Source organism: Gallinula chloropus, assembly GCF_964237585.1.
Source record: "Gallinula chloropus genome assembly, chromosome: 16".
In the NCBI taxonomy this organism is placed as follows: domain Eukaryota; kingdom Metazoa; phylum Chordata; class Aves; order Gruiformes; family Rallidae; genus Gallinula; species Gallinula chloropus.
In genome coordinates this window covers 3,148,113-3,165,269 of record NC_140101.1, presented here as the reverse complement: position 1 = coordinate 3,165,269, position 17,157 = coordinate 3,148,113, and the positions used below count along the sequence as shown (strand labels likewise).

General features: G+C 39.4%; 1 protein-coding gene across 1 annotated transcript in view; it reads right to left on the bottom strand.

Moving 5' to 3' along the window:
- Window positions 1-212: 212 nt before the first annotated feature.
- The window catches only part of DIDO1 (death inducer-obliterator 1), a gene marked incomplete at its 3' end in the record, with an annotated part of 37,794 nt that continues 20,849 nt past the window's right edge, over window positions 213-17,157 (bottom strand). Inside the window, exons 7-16 of the mRNA XM_084271687.1 lie at window positions 16,351-16,801; window positions 15,390-15,549; window positions 14,564-14,680; window positions 14,338-14,445; window positions 13,773-13,908; window positions 13,100-13,646; window positions 12,096-12,249; window positions 11,011-11,100; window positions 10,161-10,356; window positions 213-3,601 (exon numbers count right to left, since the gene is read on the bottom strand). Of these exons, the coding sequence (XP_084127813.1) occupies window positions 213-3,601; window positions 10,161-10,356; window positions 11,011-11,100; window positions 12,096-12,249; window positions 13,100-13,646; window positions 13,773-13,908; window positions 14,338-14,445; window positions 14,564-14,680; window positions 15,390-15,549; window positions 16,351-16,801 (5,348 nt within the window). The remainder of the gene's footprint in view (window positions 3,602-10,160; window positions 10,357-11,010; window positions 11,101-12,095; window positions 12,250-13,099; window positions 13,647-13,772; window positions 13,909-14,337; window positions 14,446-14,563; window positions 14,681-15,389; window positions 15,550-16,350; window positions 16,802-17,157) is intronic.

Below are 17,157 nucleotides of genomic sequence, written 5' to 3'. Positions count from 1 at the left end.
GAAAAACATTATGCACAAAATGCAGCAAGTGAAAGTCCAGAATGTCCTTGCCATTAATCTGTTAGAGTATCTTCATTCACAGTTGTTCAAAAATTGCTAATTTGTCAGTACGTTTTGTAAGGCGAGTTTGTAAAGGTGAGAATATACAGTATGTACAGAAGATGCTGACAGTCTGTGTTATAAAAGTACATTATTTGTGGGAAATCCACATTTTATGACTGATTGGTGGAAGATGAAGCCTCTGTTTCTGTTTTCTGAGTTTCCTTCAGTGTTTCTGGCTTCACCTCTTTACTGATTTCCCTGCTCTTACTCCGATCTTTGCGGTCTTTTCCTCTTTCTCTGTCACGATCACGATCTCTGTCACGATCTCTGTCTTTTTCCCTGCTCCGATCCCGGTCCCTGTCTTTGTCTCTGTCGCGATCTCTGTCTCTGCTTCTTGATCGCTCTCTATCACGTCTTCTGTAGGAGTCTCTCTCTCTGGTTCTTACTCTCTCCCGGTCTCTGTTTCTGTCCCATTCTTTAGCCCGCTCTGAATCCTTGTCTCTATCTTTGTTTTGGTTTCTGTCTCTGCTTTTGTCCCATTCCTTGTCTCTGTGTCTCTCCCAGTCCCTGTCTCTGTTCCAGTTTCTGCCACGGTCTCTTTCCCAAGGTCTGCCGTGTTCTCGGTCCCTTCGTCTTTCCTCAAAGGGTCTACCTTGCCGATTATCTGCTTGCTGTGGCTCTGGCTGATCTAAACCCTTGTCTTTATTTCCTCCCTCATATCTCTCTCTCTGTCTCCCTTCAAACGTCTGGCCTCTAAATTCAGGATTTTTCCCTTCTCGGAAGTCAGATGCTGACCACTGTCCTTCCGCCTCAGGTCCTTGTCCAGACATATTGGACATAGATGCAGATGGTCCAGCTTCCTCCCACATATCTTTTCTGTGGGATGGTGGATGGCTTGGAAGGTCCAGGAGCGGTCTTGGGGTTGGCTTCATACCTTGTGGCGACTGACCTTGGAAATGAAATCTAGAAGGGGGAGGTTCATTTTCTTCTGGAAACATGGCAGGTGTAGCTCCTCTTGGTCCTCCAAACTGCAGCGGTGCCGGACCTCTCTGGTTAGAAAATCTGGGTGGTGGACTCCCTCTTCGTTCTTCAAATGGCTGTGGCAAAAGTCCTCTTGGACCAGGCATATGATTTGGAGCCGGACCTCTCTGCCCTTCAAATTGATTTGGGTGAGGCCCTCTTGGTCCCCCAAAATGACTGGGGGCTGGACCTCTTGGCCCTCCAAACTGAGGGCCTCCCCTCTGTCCTTTAAACTGAGCTGGAGGGGGTCGTCTTTGACCTCCAAAAGGGAAAGTCGAAGGTCCTCTGTTTCCCATAAACTGAGGTGGATCTGGTCCTTCAAACTGTCCTGGAGGCCTGATCATTTCATTATACTGGGAATCTGAGAATTCCCTTTGTTCCGTGTGAGGTTCCCTACGATCTTCAAACTGAGATGGTGACATTCCTCTCGGAACACCAGGATAAGAAGGAGCAGGGCCCCTATTATCACCAAAAAGAGATGGTGGTCCATGCTGTGTAGAAAATAAGGAAGGAATGGGACCCTTCTGACCTCCAAATCTTCCTCTTTGTCCATCATTATTTGGAGAACCGTGCTCTTCAGAGAACTGCGGTGCTGGTCCTCTAAAATTAGGTCCATGAGGTCCCCCGGATGGATTGAGCATCAACTGTGGTGCAGGGCCTCCTTTCTGCCCAGACAAAGCATATGGAGGCCCAGCTCGGTTTTCTTCAAAGTGCTGTGCAGAAGGTCCACCCTCACCCTGAACTGATGGAGACTCAGTTTGTTCTACAAATTGATGAGACTGAGGATTTCTTTGTTCGTCATATTGCACTGATGAGAGACCCCTCTCTGGTTCAAAGTGACCAGGTACCTTTTCCTGAGAAGTAAACATTGCATTGGAAAAAGCATCCCTTCCCATTATTTCCTTTGCCTCATTGGACCAGGAGACTTTATGCATATCTTGCAAAGACTGACCGTCGTTTGGTGCAGAGAAATTAGGCTGGAAAGATGTACTGGGAGGTGTTGGAAGCAGCACTTTACGTAAAGGTTTGGATGTAGAAAGTTCTCCAGAAGCTGTCTGACTCAGGTTTTCCAAACCAACTTGGATAGTGTTTTCAAATTTGCTATTAGATGTCTCTTTCTGGGCCAACATCGAAGCCTGTTCACTTGAAACCCAATTATCGCTACTAAAACCGGGCTGAGCAGCAGCAATTAAAGTTTTGTCTTCCTTGCCAAATGATGCCTGCAAAGGATTTGGAAAACTTGCTGGAGCAACTTCTCTTGCAGCTATCTCGTTCTGTACCCCCTGTGGCTTCAGTCGAGAATCAGCGCTGTCGTTTACCTCTGTCGCCATTCTTCGAGCTTGTCGAGGGTCTCTGTTCTGCCTCGGGTCACAGCCCTGGTTTAACATTTGTGCTTGCTGATTTAAAGATGAAGCTAAATCTACTTTTTGTGCAGCTTGCTGGTCCGGATGGAATAACTCAGCCTTTAGTAAGGAAGATTTTGGTGGAGGTGACATTAAAGCATCAGACACTGAAAAATGAGCCATTGAAACACCGACAGCTGCTCTTTGCTGTCTGAGGGCTTCTTCTTGTTCCTCTAGTTGTCTTTTCTGTTCTTCTATTTGCTTGTTCAATTCCTCCAACATTTTTTGCTGTTCTACCAAGGATGAGGATGCAGATAAATCAGGCACATATGAAGCAGATGTTTCTGAAGAGTTGCTTTTAGTGTCCGTATACATTTTGTTAGGTAAATCATCAACAGTAACTTTGGCTTCTTCCAAGATAGTTTCATCCTCTGGATCATAGGCCTCATCCTCCAGTTCAGCTGCATTAGATGGCTTTTCCATATTATAGCGTTTTTCACTTTCACCAGTCTGCATTTCAAAAGCTTTCTCTGGGCCATATTCTTCTTCAGGATCATATGGCCTGTCATCCTCCTCCTCTTCTATAGCTCTGTCTTTCGACATCTGTCCAAATTGTTGCACGATGGGATCTAACAGAGGAACAGCTGACATTCCTCCATCAGCAGCAGCAGCAGAAGCTTGGCTTTCCTGATTTGAAGGCTGGACAGTTTCAGAATCCTTAGCAAGAGGCTCAAAAGTTTTCTTTTTCCCAAAAAGGGTCTGCAAGATGTGCTCAAGGGGTGTGGCAGTTTTGGAGGATGAAGAATGCGTAGCAGTGACGCTTGCAGGAGGGGCAGTTGAAACTGGGGGTGTTGCAGAAGTGGTGCTTCCACTTTTAATCGAGGACAGGATTTTTAACACTGAAGGTGTAACTGCTGAGGTGTCTGGCACGGGAAGTGGGGGTGGAGGTGGTGGAGATCCAGGCGGTGTTGTACTTACAGCTGAATCTCCTGAATACAGCATGTATTTTGGAGTCTTCTTCTCTTGCAAAGCAGCTGGGGGTCCTTTAGAGAACAGTGATGTTTCAGTCTCCTCATGCACTTGAATCCTGCTTCGCTTTTCCTCTATCTTGTCTGTTTCAATGCTGCTGGCCACACGTTTCCCTTTCTGGCAGATAACCAATCCCAGAATTAAATTTGGCCGAGATGACTCAAGACCTGAAAGAGAACACAAAGATTGTATATGTAAAAAGCTGTATCTAATTCTGCTTTCACTAGAAACTTATTATTTTATGTAGCTGCAGCTACAAAAGTCATAAAGTTTTTCCAAATCACATCTGATGACATATCAGCAATTTTCATTAGTCCATATACACACATGAAGGTATTTTACTTTTCATATGTATTTGCATAGAAATAAATGTTTTAATTCCTTCATTGATATGATCCCAACAACAACTATGATCATTAAAAAGTGTCTCTGCAAATGTTCAAAACCAAAGAAAGTTCTCACGTTTCTGTTCTATCAGTTTTGCTGTTGCTAAACCATAGTTTGCAAATACGCTGTATATGTACAGATCTTACAGAGTGAGAAAACCGTGGCTAAACTGGATTATTTCTGTTCCCACCTGTGCCAAAAGCCTGAATTGCCAGCAGTCTATAAATATTTTGTCTATCTCTAAGTTAAAACAAATACCAAAATTGCTAAAAAGGTAAATATCAAACAAGTGGTGTTTGGACAACTAGGGGTTGTAACCCACTCCCTGTTTGGTTTCATCCAGTTAGGTGTTATTTGGAAAGGTGAAGGAATGAAAACCTGGTAACTAATGTACCAAAGAGACACAGGGGAGCTAAGGTGGACAGGAGTCTAGCACGAAGGAGGAAGGGACATGGGATGCGTTTGCTTTCTCTGCAAGAACAACCCAGGAGGCAGAGGGCAGAGAGGATTTTAAACTCTCTGTTGCAGGATTCAGTTTGATGCTGGAGGCTTTTCTGTAAGTAAAAAAAAATATTGAGCAGAATGACTCCTTTGTGAAAGCGTCAGACTTGAATCCTTGGGGAAATATGTGAAAAATGATGGGGAAGTTTCTGATAAAGAGGAATAATGCAGAGGTCTGTAAGTCTTGTTTTGTGCTATTGTATTTCTTCCTCTTACATGCACAGCTCCCACTGGCACTTGAGGAAGATAAACATGTCCAGAGTGAAGGGCAGGGAATAAATCCTTTAACTTACAGTCAGTGGCAAATGTAGGAAAGATGTATAAAGAGAGGTTTTTATAACTTCTGGATTTAAGGACTTTTAAAAGACTCTCATTTGAGCACCCCTCTCTTTCCCCATGTGTGCCATTAGCTATGATTTGCATCCAGCTAGGAAGCTGTAATACAGAAACATAAACCATCTCTAAAGGAACAGTTTCTGCTGTGGTTAAAGGCGAGGAGCCTGACCTCCACTGTTCCTTCTATTCAGAATCCTGGAAGCAAGAGGTTTTTATATATACATATATTCCTTGTTCTTATTAAACCAACCCAGCTGCTCACTGAGGAACATTCTATAAGTATCTAATTATTAGCACTTAAGTTTTTTTGATACCAACAAAAAACCCCAAGCCTCACTGCTGTAGATCTATTCCATCAGCAACCCCCATTCACAGGCACTTTACTGAAACAATTCTCAGTTTTAAGGGGACTCCCAAATTAACCATCTAATGAAAAAATTGCACCAGCTGTTTTCCTAAATTTATGCTCATGTTTAATAAACATCTCTTTTTCTAAGTTCTTTGGTTGCTAACTTCACCCTGAGTAAAGAGTTTTGTATCCTTGTAGGTTGGATGGGAAGTTTTGACAGTGGGAAGAGAAGCATCCCTCCTACTGCTGCAGCTAAATTCAGTTAGAACCTTCCAAAGTACAGGATGAAAAACTCAGCTGAACTGATGCCAAGGGAATGCCCAAGTGTTAGAACCAAGACAGTCAAGATTTCATCTTCAATAAAAGCCTATACTGCAGGAATTATTTGCAGTTTGCTAAATTACACATCAAAACCATTGCTGCTTTAAAAAAAAACACTGCTTTAAATTTACTTAGAACTACCTCAGTGTTTGCTATCTAATAAGCAATAGTTTGTTCACAGAATGTCCCCAAATCACAAATGCATCCACTACTTATACTCAAATCTTATCCCATATAAACCTTACTTTCAAATAATGAACTACAGATAACTACAGATAAGACAGTAATTTTTCAAATAAAATAAGTTAATTTCAAATTTTGATGAGATTTCGACAACTGAGGGAAAACAAACCCTCCTCTACAATTCTGTATTCTTGTAACTGGTAATAATTGAGAAACTGTTTTAACCACTTAATAAAGAAACCAGCAAAGTCTGGTTACTCCCCAGAAATAGTATTTAGTAGTATTTGATAGTATTTAATAGTATTATGCCCAGAAATAGTATTTAAAAGACAAATGATAATGAATTATGATGAAAACTTAAGGCCAATCTAGAATATTTCCTTGAGACTCCCTATCAGGAATGGCTCGTTATAACTGAGAAACAAGAACTATTAACTTTGAGTGAATCTTTCTGGACCACAGATTTGCATTCTGGTTCCAAAATACAATTTCTATTATTTCACAGTTCAGTGGTCAAGCCTGCGTTGTCCACAGAGCTGTGTGGTTAAGAGGGCACTGGACATGCTGCTTAATCTTTGATTTTTCATTTTGTAGTACAGATTATTTCCTATTGGTACATCTAAAATTCATTGCCAGAAAGCTTTTTCTGCTGAGTACAAGATTTCAGTGTTTGTTGCCAATTTTCACCATCTTCATGTTTAGAAAAAAATAAAATACATATAAATACACAGAAAATTAACCAGCTATACTACCAGAACTAAGGCTTGCTATATAATCCAGTCCATACACAAGTTTCCTCCTTAAAAGGGGCATGGATGCCAGTGTGTACAATGAAAGCAGGCAGCATAGGAACTAAACAAATAATTACTTTCAGACAATCTAAGGTTATCCATAAAGAACTACATTAATACACCATTTATCCAAATACTCCTTTGCACCCACAGCCTAAAAGCAATTCTAGCATCTCTGTTCACAATAATCTACTACCTTAAATGAAATATTAATACATAACATAAAGGCATAGCTCCAAAGTAAGACAACAGGAGAAAAAACATTCACAATTTACAGTGAGAATAGACTAATCTGTTAGAAATGGTTCACTGTGTGTGAATTTGCTTTGTATTATTTCCTCTATCAATATATAAATAATGACTCTATGTTTGGTCAGTGTTGACCAGTGCAGAGTATCTCACAAACTGGTGTTCATCCAAAAATTCCTGGGAGGCAGTTGCTGTTGTTCTGGTGTTGTTTCGCTTATCTACTTATGCAGAGACTTGTGATTTATACAATTAGTCACAATATGAATCTCAAACAGTGAATAATTGAACAGGTTTCCAAAACCCATCAGACAGGATCTCTTATAAACAGCAGTTACCCAAAGTTTTGAATCCCTGGAAGAAGCAGAGATCAAGTCACTAATAGGGGAAAAATTTAATACACTTTCAAGACAACAAATTCTAGTAGTAAATTAATAACAGTAGTTATAATTTGATCTGTTTAGAGTCTAGCCATCATATCATAAAGTCATTAAAATGTCATATTGTGATACTGTAATTTTATGCAAATACTAGAAGTTCTGCCTACCCTGGCTTCTCCATTCCCTCAGTTTGAAGTGATGAATGGAATGGAAACACACAGCCTGGCCAGCACTTCAAAGGTCAGTCCCACTCCATTCCAATACCCATAATAGCTTAAGTGCCTAATTTTAGGTAATAACGAAAACATTGGCTGCAGTCTCCAACGACTGCTCAATGACTGTCTTTCAGAAGCAAGCATTCTACAAGTGCTGCAAGCTGTGTTGGCAGAGATTTCAGTACTAAATGATTTATAAAATAGTTAGTATCCTATTAAGTCGTTGAAGTCCATGTGCAGGTTTTATCAAGTCGCATCCTGTAACTAAAGCTATTAAAATACACTAAGTATTAATACTAGATGAATATTTGTTTTTCTTACTCTTAAGTACATTTTTTTCATTAGCTGAGTGTTACCCTACTTATGCATATAAAGGCCACCTTTCCCTAGCATCATTGGCTGGTAAGAAGTTACCTGCACCAATATAGATATACACCTGATTGCTGTACAGTGATGCCAAAGCCCTGGGAAGGGAGGAAGCTCACCCCCAGTCTACATTTCTAAACTGCAGAGACCAATACAAAATTGTTCTTTCAACTTCATCAACACTACAATTAAATATTTGTCCTAATTAATCAGGAGAGCAACTGACAACTATCATCAACCCTCTGCGCCCTTAATACAGGGACACAGATCGCTTCCAGCATTGCAACACTGCTGCAGGTAAGGGTGTGTGTGCTGGGTGGACAGGGGCTGGCACAGAACAAAGGGCCATGATGCCACGTTCTTCCACCATCTGCTGAGGTGAAGACACGCAAGGCCAATTTTCTTAGCAGCATGAGGGGATTTCACACCTTCAAGAAAAACACTTCCTGTTGTAAACTACCAAAAGAGCTATATTGACATTTGCAGAATCTTTAGCTGATATATGGCTGATTTATTCAAATCAATATGTTTCAACTATGTAAGATAACTTGTTATTTTCCCAACATTGCCACTAAATCCCTCAATAAATCGCTTTCTATTGGCAATTAAGCCCGATTATGCTGCTTTGTACAAAGTGCTTTGAGATCTACAGGTCAAAGTGCTAAATAATATTCAGTGTGTATGTGAAAAGAGCAAGTGAATTCACACACAGCAAACCCCTGCCAAGAGAGAACACGGAAGAGCTGACTGACACATAGAAGCTGGGAATAAATGCCTGTGATAAATTAAGTATAAGCATGGGTAACCTTCCATTTTCCTTGGGTTTAAAGTCACCCATGTCAAAGGTTTCTGCAGGTCTTGCAGGTACTAGTGCAGTTCAGAAGTCCTCAGTTGTGTTCCAAATCCAGCCCATCAGAAAACAGGAGGAATTCATAATCCGTAAGCGCCTGATGGAACTGGTTGATAGAGATGGAATATCTTCTAACTAGGATTTCTGGAGTGGCAGGGTTTTGTTGTCCTCTCCCTCCTCCCCCCTCCAGCCATACTTATCACAGCATCTCAAGCTATCTAAGGATAGTCCTTTGGAGTCCTTGCTAAACTCTATTTGAAGGGACACAATTAAATTTAAAGAGACAATGACCACTTTCCAGAAAAGATTTTTATTGACTGTGAAAGAAAAAGAGGTAAATTCCATCAGATGCCATCAGAAAGAATGGATTACAGGCCTTTCATGTTGTGGTTTTAATACATACACAGAATCAGAGAAACACCTTACCTGATTTGTTTGCACACACATCACCTCCCAGCTATGGGATCTAGTTGTAAAATACAAACACAGCTTAGCACTGCTATCAGGGTGAAGGCTGCTACAGAAGTTTCCAAGAAGTTTGGGTTGATGGCAGAAGTCTATGTGGGTCTTCTATGAAACTGTTACATCTTTGGCCTTCCTGCCTTTGGAACCTTGCATCTATTGCTATCCTTCAATCTGAACTTGCCTCCATGAACAACCTCTGCAAACAATACCTAGATTTCTTCTGAGCAATTCCCTTCAGTCCTGGAAAATTTTTGCATTTGAAACTCTGCAAAACCAGGCTGATGTTACAAATTTCTACACTAACACCCAGTAGAGTTGGTCTACATTTGCCAGTCTCCAGTGTAAGAGAAGAGTTTCACTTGGAATGAAGCTTATGATGGAAGAGTACAAAGGAAAGCTTGCACCTTTGCTGATTCATACTTACCATTTAATATTCTGCAAACCACTGCTGTGACAATGAGGTTTTGCTTTCACTTTGACCTGTAGTTCTTCAGCTTCTCAGTCTGTTACCTTATATGAAACCCCAGATACTTACTGGGAAACTAAGCATCCTCACATGAAGACAACTTCAGATTTTGTAACAGAAGGGTGTTTCATGGCTGAATTCATTCTCAGTTCTTCTGTCACCACGTTCAGTGCACAAACACTGAGCAAACTCAAGCCAAACATCACTACTGGTAATTTTATCTAAAAATAGAAGATTATAATATAACCTGCCAATACCAACTCCTGCCTGCCACCTACTAACCCTGAGGAACGTGGATCTCTTTCCTTCTCAGCAAACCAATTGTCAGAATCCAGTGATTTGACCAGTTTGTTCCAAGGAGAACAAAGCACTTCAGACACCCTGTGCACCGTATTGCATGTAGAGCATGACAGTTAGCATGAGACGGCGAGGACTGAAACCACTATAAACGTTACCTTTGTCTTCACAGATTTCTTGACTCCTCTGCTTGAGTATCCTGCTTGATTTAAGTGATGGTGAATGGACGTAGGGTTTGTGGATTGATGGGTGGCTGACGATAGGCTGGGGTCTTTTGTTGGTTTGGTTTTTGGTTTTTTATATAGTGGCTGTTCCATGTACTTGATTTTACAGATAAACTCATTCTCCTAGTAGCATATAAGCACCTTGTTGGAAAGGCTATGTAAACTTCATACAATTTTATCTTGAACAGAGTTAGATTTCCAATTTTTCCCTATTTACATGCTTTAAAATTGGATTTTGCATTTAAAAAATTAATTATGTTTATATTAAACATTCATTAACAACTTGTCTCAGATTGACTTTTGCTTTGCAATTTTACCTAGCATTTAACATCCCCTATTTTGTGCTTACCTGGTCCCTCAAATGGCAAGAGTTTGGAAGGAATTGGGTCCTTAGAACTCAGTGGGATCAGGTAGAGATCCTTGATATGTCTGTTGGTATTAGCTACAACACCAAAACGACCACGACTGCTAAAATAGGAGTAGAGAGAGATATAGGCAACTTCTTCCTCTTCTGTTGCAGGATGGAAACGAATCAAACACAATTCCTGTAATATAAAAGCAGAGTGGAAAAATTCAACCTGCAACACACCAGCAAATCAAATGGTCAAGGGGAAGTTCCAGGGGAAAAGAGGAATGGTATGTTCACCACTCCAAATAAGTTTGCAAGGCAATATTCTAGCTTTCAAAGTACTGTTGTTCAATTTGTGATATTAAAACAGGATTAGGTTTGTCATTTTCAGGAATGCAAATTACCTGTGCATCTTACATCAAACTAAACATCTGGAGGCTCAATATGAACCAAATGAAAAATTCATATTTTCATTATTTTACCTGTACACTGTGCATCACTTCTGAAATGTTTTAATCATAAAATCTATTTACATTAAACAATAATTTCCTTTTCTTGTAAATTTTAATTTCAAATCTTCAATATAGAGTAGTTTATGTTCAATCATTACTTAATAAATAGTATAAAGATTGAACTACTACGCAGGAGAGAGAGATCAAGAGGATCTGCAGCTCAATTAACATGTTTCTTCAAGAAATCAAAAATTTCAGGGGAGCATGTGGTGTTGGTAGCTTCCCAGGTGTGATCTATGTCAGTATTTGTAGTCAACTAATTTATATTATTAAAAAACCTGCCATTTTCTATCGTTGTATTTTTCTTCTGGGTTTTGCAAAGGATTTTAAGTCAGTACCTTAGAAAGTGAAGATTTGAGTTTGCCAACATAATCCCAGACTGTCTTCGGTAAGATCCTCCCACCAATATGAATTGTATCTGGTAAATCCTAAACAAGAAGTATTACATGGTAGCATGAGAAAACACAAAAGTGACCAGTCTTTAAAAGCAGTGCAGGTTGCCCCACCCCAGTGGATAATTTCTTATATCTTTATATTTGATATTTTTTAGTAGACTTTCATAAATACTTTTCTGATTTCAGACAGGCTATTTCTAGATGTTAAGGGGTTTCAATACTGTTTTACCCAAAGGCTAACAGCATCCACAAAACTGAAAAGACATTCCCAGACAAGGAAACAAACTGTCTAATAGCTCTGTATACCCATTACTGCCTTTGTTTTTATAGGGAAGGTGCTGTTTGAAATACAGATTTTCTCCACGCTTTCACTTTGTCACAAAACGCTGCTTGTGACTTTACTATAAATCACATGAATTCCAGTGAGCTACCTGTCACCAGGGCACTGAAACTCATTTTACTAAAACCAGCAGAACAACCAACTCTACTACTAACAGTCCTAAAACACATACTTGTGTTTGAAAGCTCCTAAAAGAGAAAGTAAAGCTTATTTCTTTTATTGCAAACCTTTATATTGTCTCACTATGTGTGCCCTCCCAGCATAGGTGGTTTTTTTTTTTAATTAGCCAAAAGGCTATTTTTCAAAAACAGCCAAACAAAATTTTGTGATAGATCACATCACTGACCCATCTAGTTTGAGACCTGAAGAAGAAATCTACTTTAAAATAGTGACTCTAAAACTTCTTCCTAAAAAATGAAGCCTAAATAAAGCATCATTCCAAGTTAGATCTAATATATACATGTTTAAAGACATAAGACTTCTTCACAAATTTCTGAGGGTTTTTTTTTTTTTTTAAAGAGGGATATTATCTTTTTTTCTTGAGCTACTTTCCCTTTTACTAAAGGGATGCCACTTACCACTCCCACAGTTCTAACATAAAATACCTACACACAGTGACCCCAGCCTTTCTAGCAACAGGAGCTGCAGTACAGGTTTACTCTAAACACATGAACACGTCAGTGCTAACCTCGCTAAGGTAATCAAAGGACCCAGAGACAGGATATGCTTTAGTGACAAATTTGGCCACGCTTTGCATGTTAATAAATCCTTTCCAAATGGTGTGGAGACGAGAGAGGAAGAGGGAGGTATCGCTGTCCTGAGGTGAGCGGGGCTCTGCCACACTGCAAAACAAATCCAAAACAGAAAGGTTATAGGATACAAATGAGAACAGTCTCTTCCTGTTTTCTTTTCTTTCCTCCCCTCATTGATCAAATACTTTCTTTTAAACAAACAACAGAAGTTTTACTAGCTGTTTTCTTAATGTTTTCCATTAAATTGATATTAATGAAAAAGGGAAGGAGTAACAGAATATCAACTTGTAGCTGTGGACAGGCAAAAAGATGCTGAAAGATAGGTTTTTGACAAAATTAGGTTAGTGCTACAAGTGTTGTGATCCTGACTTTCTAACAAATTCATCTGAATTATGTATTTCTCACTAATTGAGTCAACAATATGTACCTGAAAGATTCTGCAGTAGAAGTATTTGCTGTGGACAAAAAAAACCCTTTTAACTACTGCTGCAGAAGGACAAACCTTGCAATGCTTAGTTTTAGTATTTTATACACCCAGAATATGAAAGAAATCCACTTCCTTTCAAGCTGATTGGTTGATTTAAATTCTTATCCATAAATTCAGATGCAATAGTATTTTAATATAGGATGAAAACCTGGAAATGCCTTTAAACCATCTCTCATGTACGCTTGTTTCTATATATTAGTCTCCATGCAGACTTCTAGGTCTGCATAATACCTTCAAGTGTTATTTCTCTGCTGAAACACTGTGGAATCTTTGCTGTCAGGATACATTGATGCTCTGAAAATTTTAGCAACTAGAGAATGAGGAGATGGTGAATTAGAAATCTGAATCAGGCAAGCTGAACTCTGAAGCTGAATGTGCTTTTTGGCTGGAGGGGACTTGGATGATAACCACATGAAAGATTCGGTAGCTGGGATTACTATTAATTATACGCACTTGATATTGGGTGAATGATGAACTGCCAAGAACCTTGGATCTGGTGAGGATGATGGTTTTGTTAATATTGATTTGGGAACAGTCATAATTGGTTTTGAAGTTTCCTGTTTTGTTTCTCCTGTTGAACCTTTGTCAGATACAGGACCAGAACGCAGAGCTGGTGTCACAAGAGCAGAGGAGCTGCTCATTGCTGTCCTTGGGTCTCTGCCAGAAACTGTTACGGTTGTGACAACTGCACCAGTGCAAGAGGCAGGAAAAGCACAAGTCTCTTCAGGTACAGAAGAATCTGCATTGTTATGGCCCTGGGCTGTAGGAATGCAAGATCTTTCTACGATAGACTGAGAAACTGTTTCTGCTACTGGTCCAACTTCAGTTTCCATTGCATTCTCAGAGGTGGCCTCTTTGGCAGGCTCTGCTGTTGGGGTTGGTGCAGAACTTTCATACTTGGGCTGAACTTCTGGTTTTGATTTTGACTCTGCCTTTTTAACAGAAGTCACTGCTTTCATCTTCTTAGGTGGTACTTCATCTTCAGATGCTGAAATCTGACCTATAAATGTATTTCAAAAGCTTTTGATTACTATTTAACAATGAAACAGTTTGGAGAAAACCAAACTAACAAACACTCTTTAGACAATAATTCTTTTTCTTTGCACAAAGTCAGCACTGTAGATACCTGTACAGATTTTGCAGTTGAGGTCAAAGAGGTGGGCTCGGTGTTGACTTGTTGTGTCCTTCAGCATACTGCTAAAAACATCTAGAGAAGGAGCACTGTTTAAATTTGATGCAGTTCGGGATGACTCTTGCTGCTCCTAAAAATGAATAAAGACAAAAAGTATTCCAGCTGACCACTTCAACCAGAAAAATTACTTTGGAAACAACTTCGGTTGTTTAAAAATAATAAAATTAAATTAAAGGCCTTGTCTAAAGTGTATCACATCAGATTATAAAGTTCCCAAATAATATTTGTCATCATTTCCTTCCATGGTGTTCTAAAGTAGATAGCTAATGTTGAGAAATACAAGATTTCTCTGTAAATTGACAGCAGGGGCTGAAAAAAAAACACATTTGGTTGCTGCACTCCTTCAAACTAAAAGGAAAAAGGTTCATAGCACACCTACTAGGTAATAATACCCTTAGAGTTCATTGAAACAATCTGTACTTGTGATGAGAAATCTGAGGCCCTAGTTACAACTTAACTCCCCTGTTATCTTTGTGGGGAAGCAACAGGCAACACTTACATCAGAGTCAGACACTGGTGGAGAATCTTCCATGTTTACAACGGGCACATGTTCCCGTTTCACAGCTGCTTTCTTGATTTCATGAGATTTGCTTCTTGCCTCTATCATCTGAAGGAAACAAAAGCCATTTCAGTAAAAAGTCCATGTTTATTTTTTAATTTTATTCCCTTTGTTATCATTTGGCTGGTTGTAGAGAAAAAGTCTATTGAAACTAAATGTTACTTACTGTTTTAGCTGGTTTCTCTTTCCATACAGACAGTTCTTTAGACAACAGCTCTTCTGGTTTCATTCTCACTAGTTTTGAGAGTGAGATTTCCTCACGAAGGACACGATGAAAAAGTCCCTGAAAACAAAACAAACTTTGTTGACATGCTGAGGAGAACCTGCTTGGGTACCTAACAAGATTTGGAGTGCTGAACAGGCAAAACCTGTTCCAGCTTCTTAATTCTCTGTTAAAAATACCAGCTACTAGTAAGCCAATTTGGAAAGGGGCAGCAACCAGAAAATAAGCATGTTATAAACAAAGTATGAGTTCTCCTCATTAATATATCTATCAATAAAACTTTTTAACAGGAGTGCAGAAGTTGAACAGCCACTCTCCTGTTTCAGATCTATCATAGAAATTTAAAAAGAAAGGAAAGAAGTTTCATGTGTTCTCTAGTGAGTGTTTTCATCTGCACCAGCATCCTTTTTTTTTTTTTCTCCTTTAAAGTATAAATATGATCATGTACATGTGCAGTAGCTAACATGTACTACAGAATGTCACATGGGGAGAAATTTATTGATAGAGTCAGCGTTTACTTCAAGAAAGCCATTCTGTACATAAATATTTCCCACCAAACTCACAAATTTAACAAATGCACATGACCAACTAACTTGGAATTTCTACTGGATAAATTCTTTTTAAAAGATTTGAATGGCTTTATAATAATCTTCTATAGTATAATTCATGTATCTATCTTGAAACTCTTAATGTTGAGGGTTGAGTCTGACACATGGTTAAAACCCAAATGTGTATTTCAGTATATTTACTGCTTGAGGAAATTCCAAACCTGGTTTTTGGGGTCCTTCAGGTTGAACATGATGCTACGGTATTTACTCTTGTATCTGTTGTCCGTAACTTGAAACAGATTAAACATCTCCTTTTCAATATTGAGTGCTATTCTCCCTACTTCACTCTCTGTCATGACCAGATCATCACTATCGTTGACTCTGTTAAAGACAAAACAAGGTATGTGCATTTATGTTAGGCATTCATAGGACTCATGTTTCAGAGCTAGCCTAGGGTCTTCCTCACTCTGGGAGCTCAAGGCTCCTTTAAAAGACCTTTCAACAACAAAGCCTACTCCAGGACCTGGAACTGTGCAGGATGGCAGCCTTTTGCTGCTAAGCACAGGTGGCCCTAGAAGACAGCCTGGGAGCATTGGTGTCAGCCTGTATAACTACTGCTGCTCACGGTGTTGAAGTGAGGATATCTGTGCCGTGAATGACACAGGGAGCCCAAGCACTTCAGTTTTAATCCTGGATTTCTCACTTAGAACAGCACTTCCACTTCAGAGACTATACCAGAGCGCACCAGCCCATAATAAGCTGGCATTAGCTTTAATAAACATTGTGGGGATTTGTTTTTTTTCCAAGTGAAACAGTTGTCCAGTGATGAGTGTTATTGTTGATCTTTATAGTGGAGGACAGAATCTCTGCTTCACTAAGTCTTATGTTCCTGACAAACTCTACATCTCAAAACGCTGCTATCAATCCATTTCAGAGAGAGCACCTGCATTATAAAAGCTTTTATGCTGTAATTAAATTCTTCAACTATAATTGCCTCAATATTAATGGAACATTTTCCCCCCAGGCTTTTTAAAAATTTAAATCCAAAATGCCAATTCGACTTGGTGCAATTTATAGCATAAATTCAATATCCCTTTATCAAGAAGCACATAAAACTCTACAGGCTAAGGGTTTACATCCAGCTGTAGATTCCTATATAAAAGAGCAGCTTTGAATTCCCACCTCTTCCATAAAATTTCTTTTAGGGACCGTCGAATATTTTGTCGAATCTGAGAATTGGGTTGTGACTGGGTGGGACTGGCTGATACTTTTGCTTGACTGCTTCCAGAGGCAGTTGGAATGGAAGATGGTGAAGGCTTTTTGAGGCCTCCACCCAGACTGGAAGATGTAGCTGGTTTCTTGGACACTGATGAGCCTTGAGAAAGAGATGGTTGTTTTGAAGGAACACTGCTTGATGAAGGCCAAGGTTTCTTGGGAATTACACCTTTGAAACTTCCAGCAGAAGTTTTAAGTGGTTGCTTAGTTACTGAGGTGTTAGAGAATGATGGGGGCTTCTTTGAAGGAAGATTTTTAGTGAGAGAAGATGTCTGTTTCTCCATCATAGATGGAATAGCTTTCTTCGATGCTGATGAATGCTCTGCTCTATCTTCATGCTTTTTATCTTCCCTTTGAGCTGTTAAAACAAAGAAGAAAATACAATATTAAAGGCTTAACTTTGTAACTTGCTATTCCTGAAGATCAGTTACCAATCTCTAAAGAAAAGCCTGTGAAATGACATCTCCAGAGAGTAACTATCAAGTAGGCAATTTAAGGTATTTGCTTTCACTAGCCTTTTTTAAAGTAATTTTAAAACCCATGCAGAGGCTAACATAATTCTTTGAAGAAATTTGTCTTTGATCCTTTGGAGTTCTTCATCTCTGAGGCTGTCTGAAGAGCTGAAGAGTTCCACTTTGGCTCTAAAGGTTGTAGATTTTATTTGCAATCTACACAAGAAAACTGAAATTAAAGAGAAGGGAAAAAAAAAAAGAG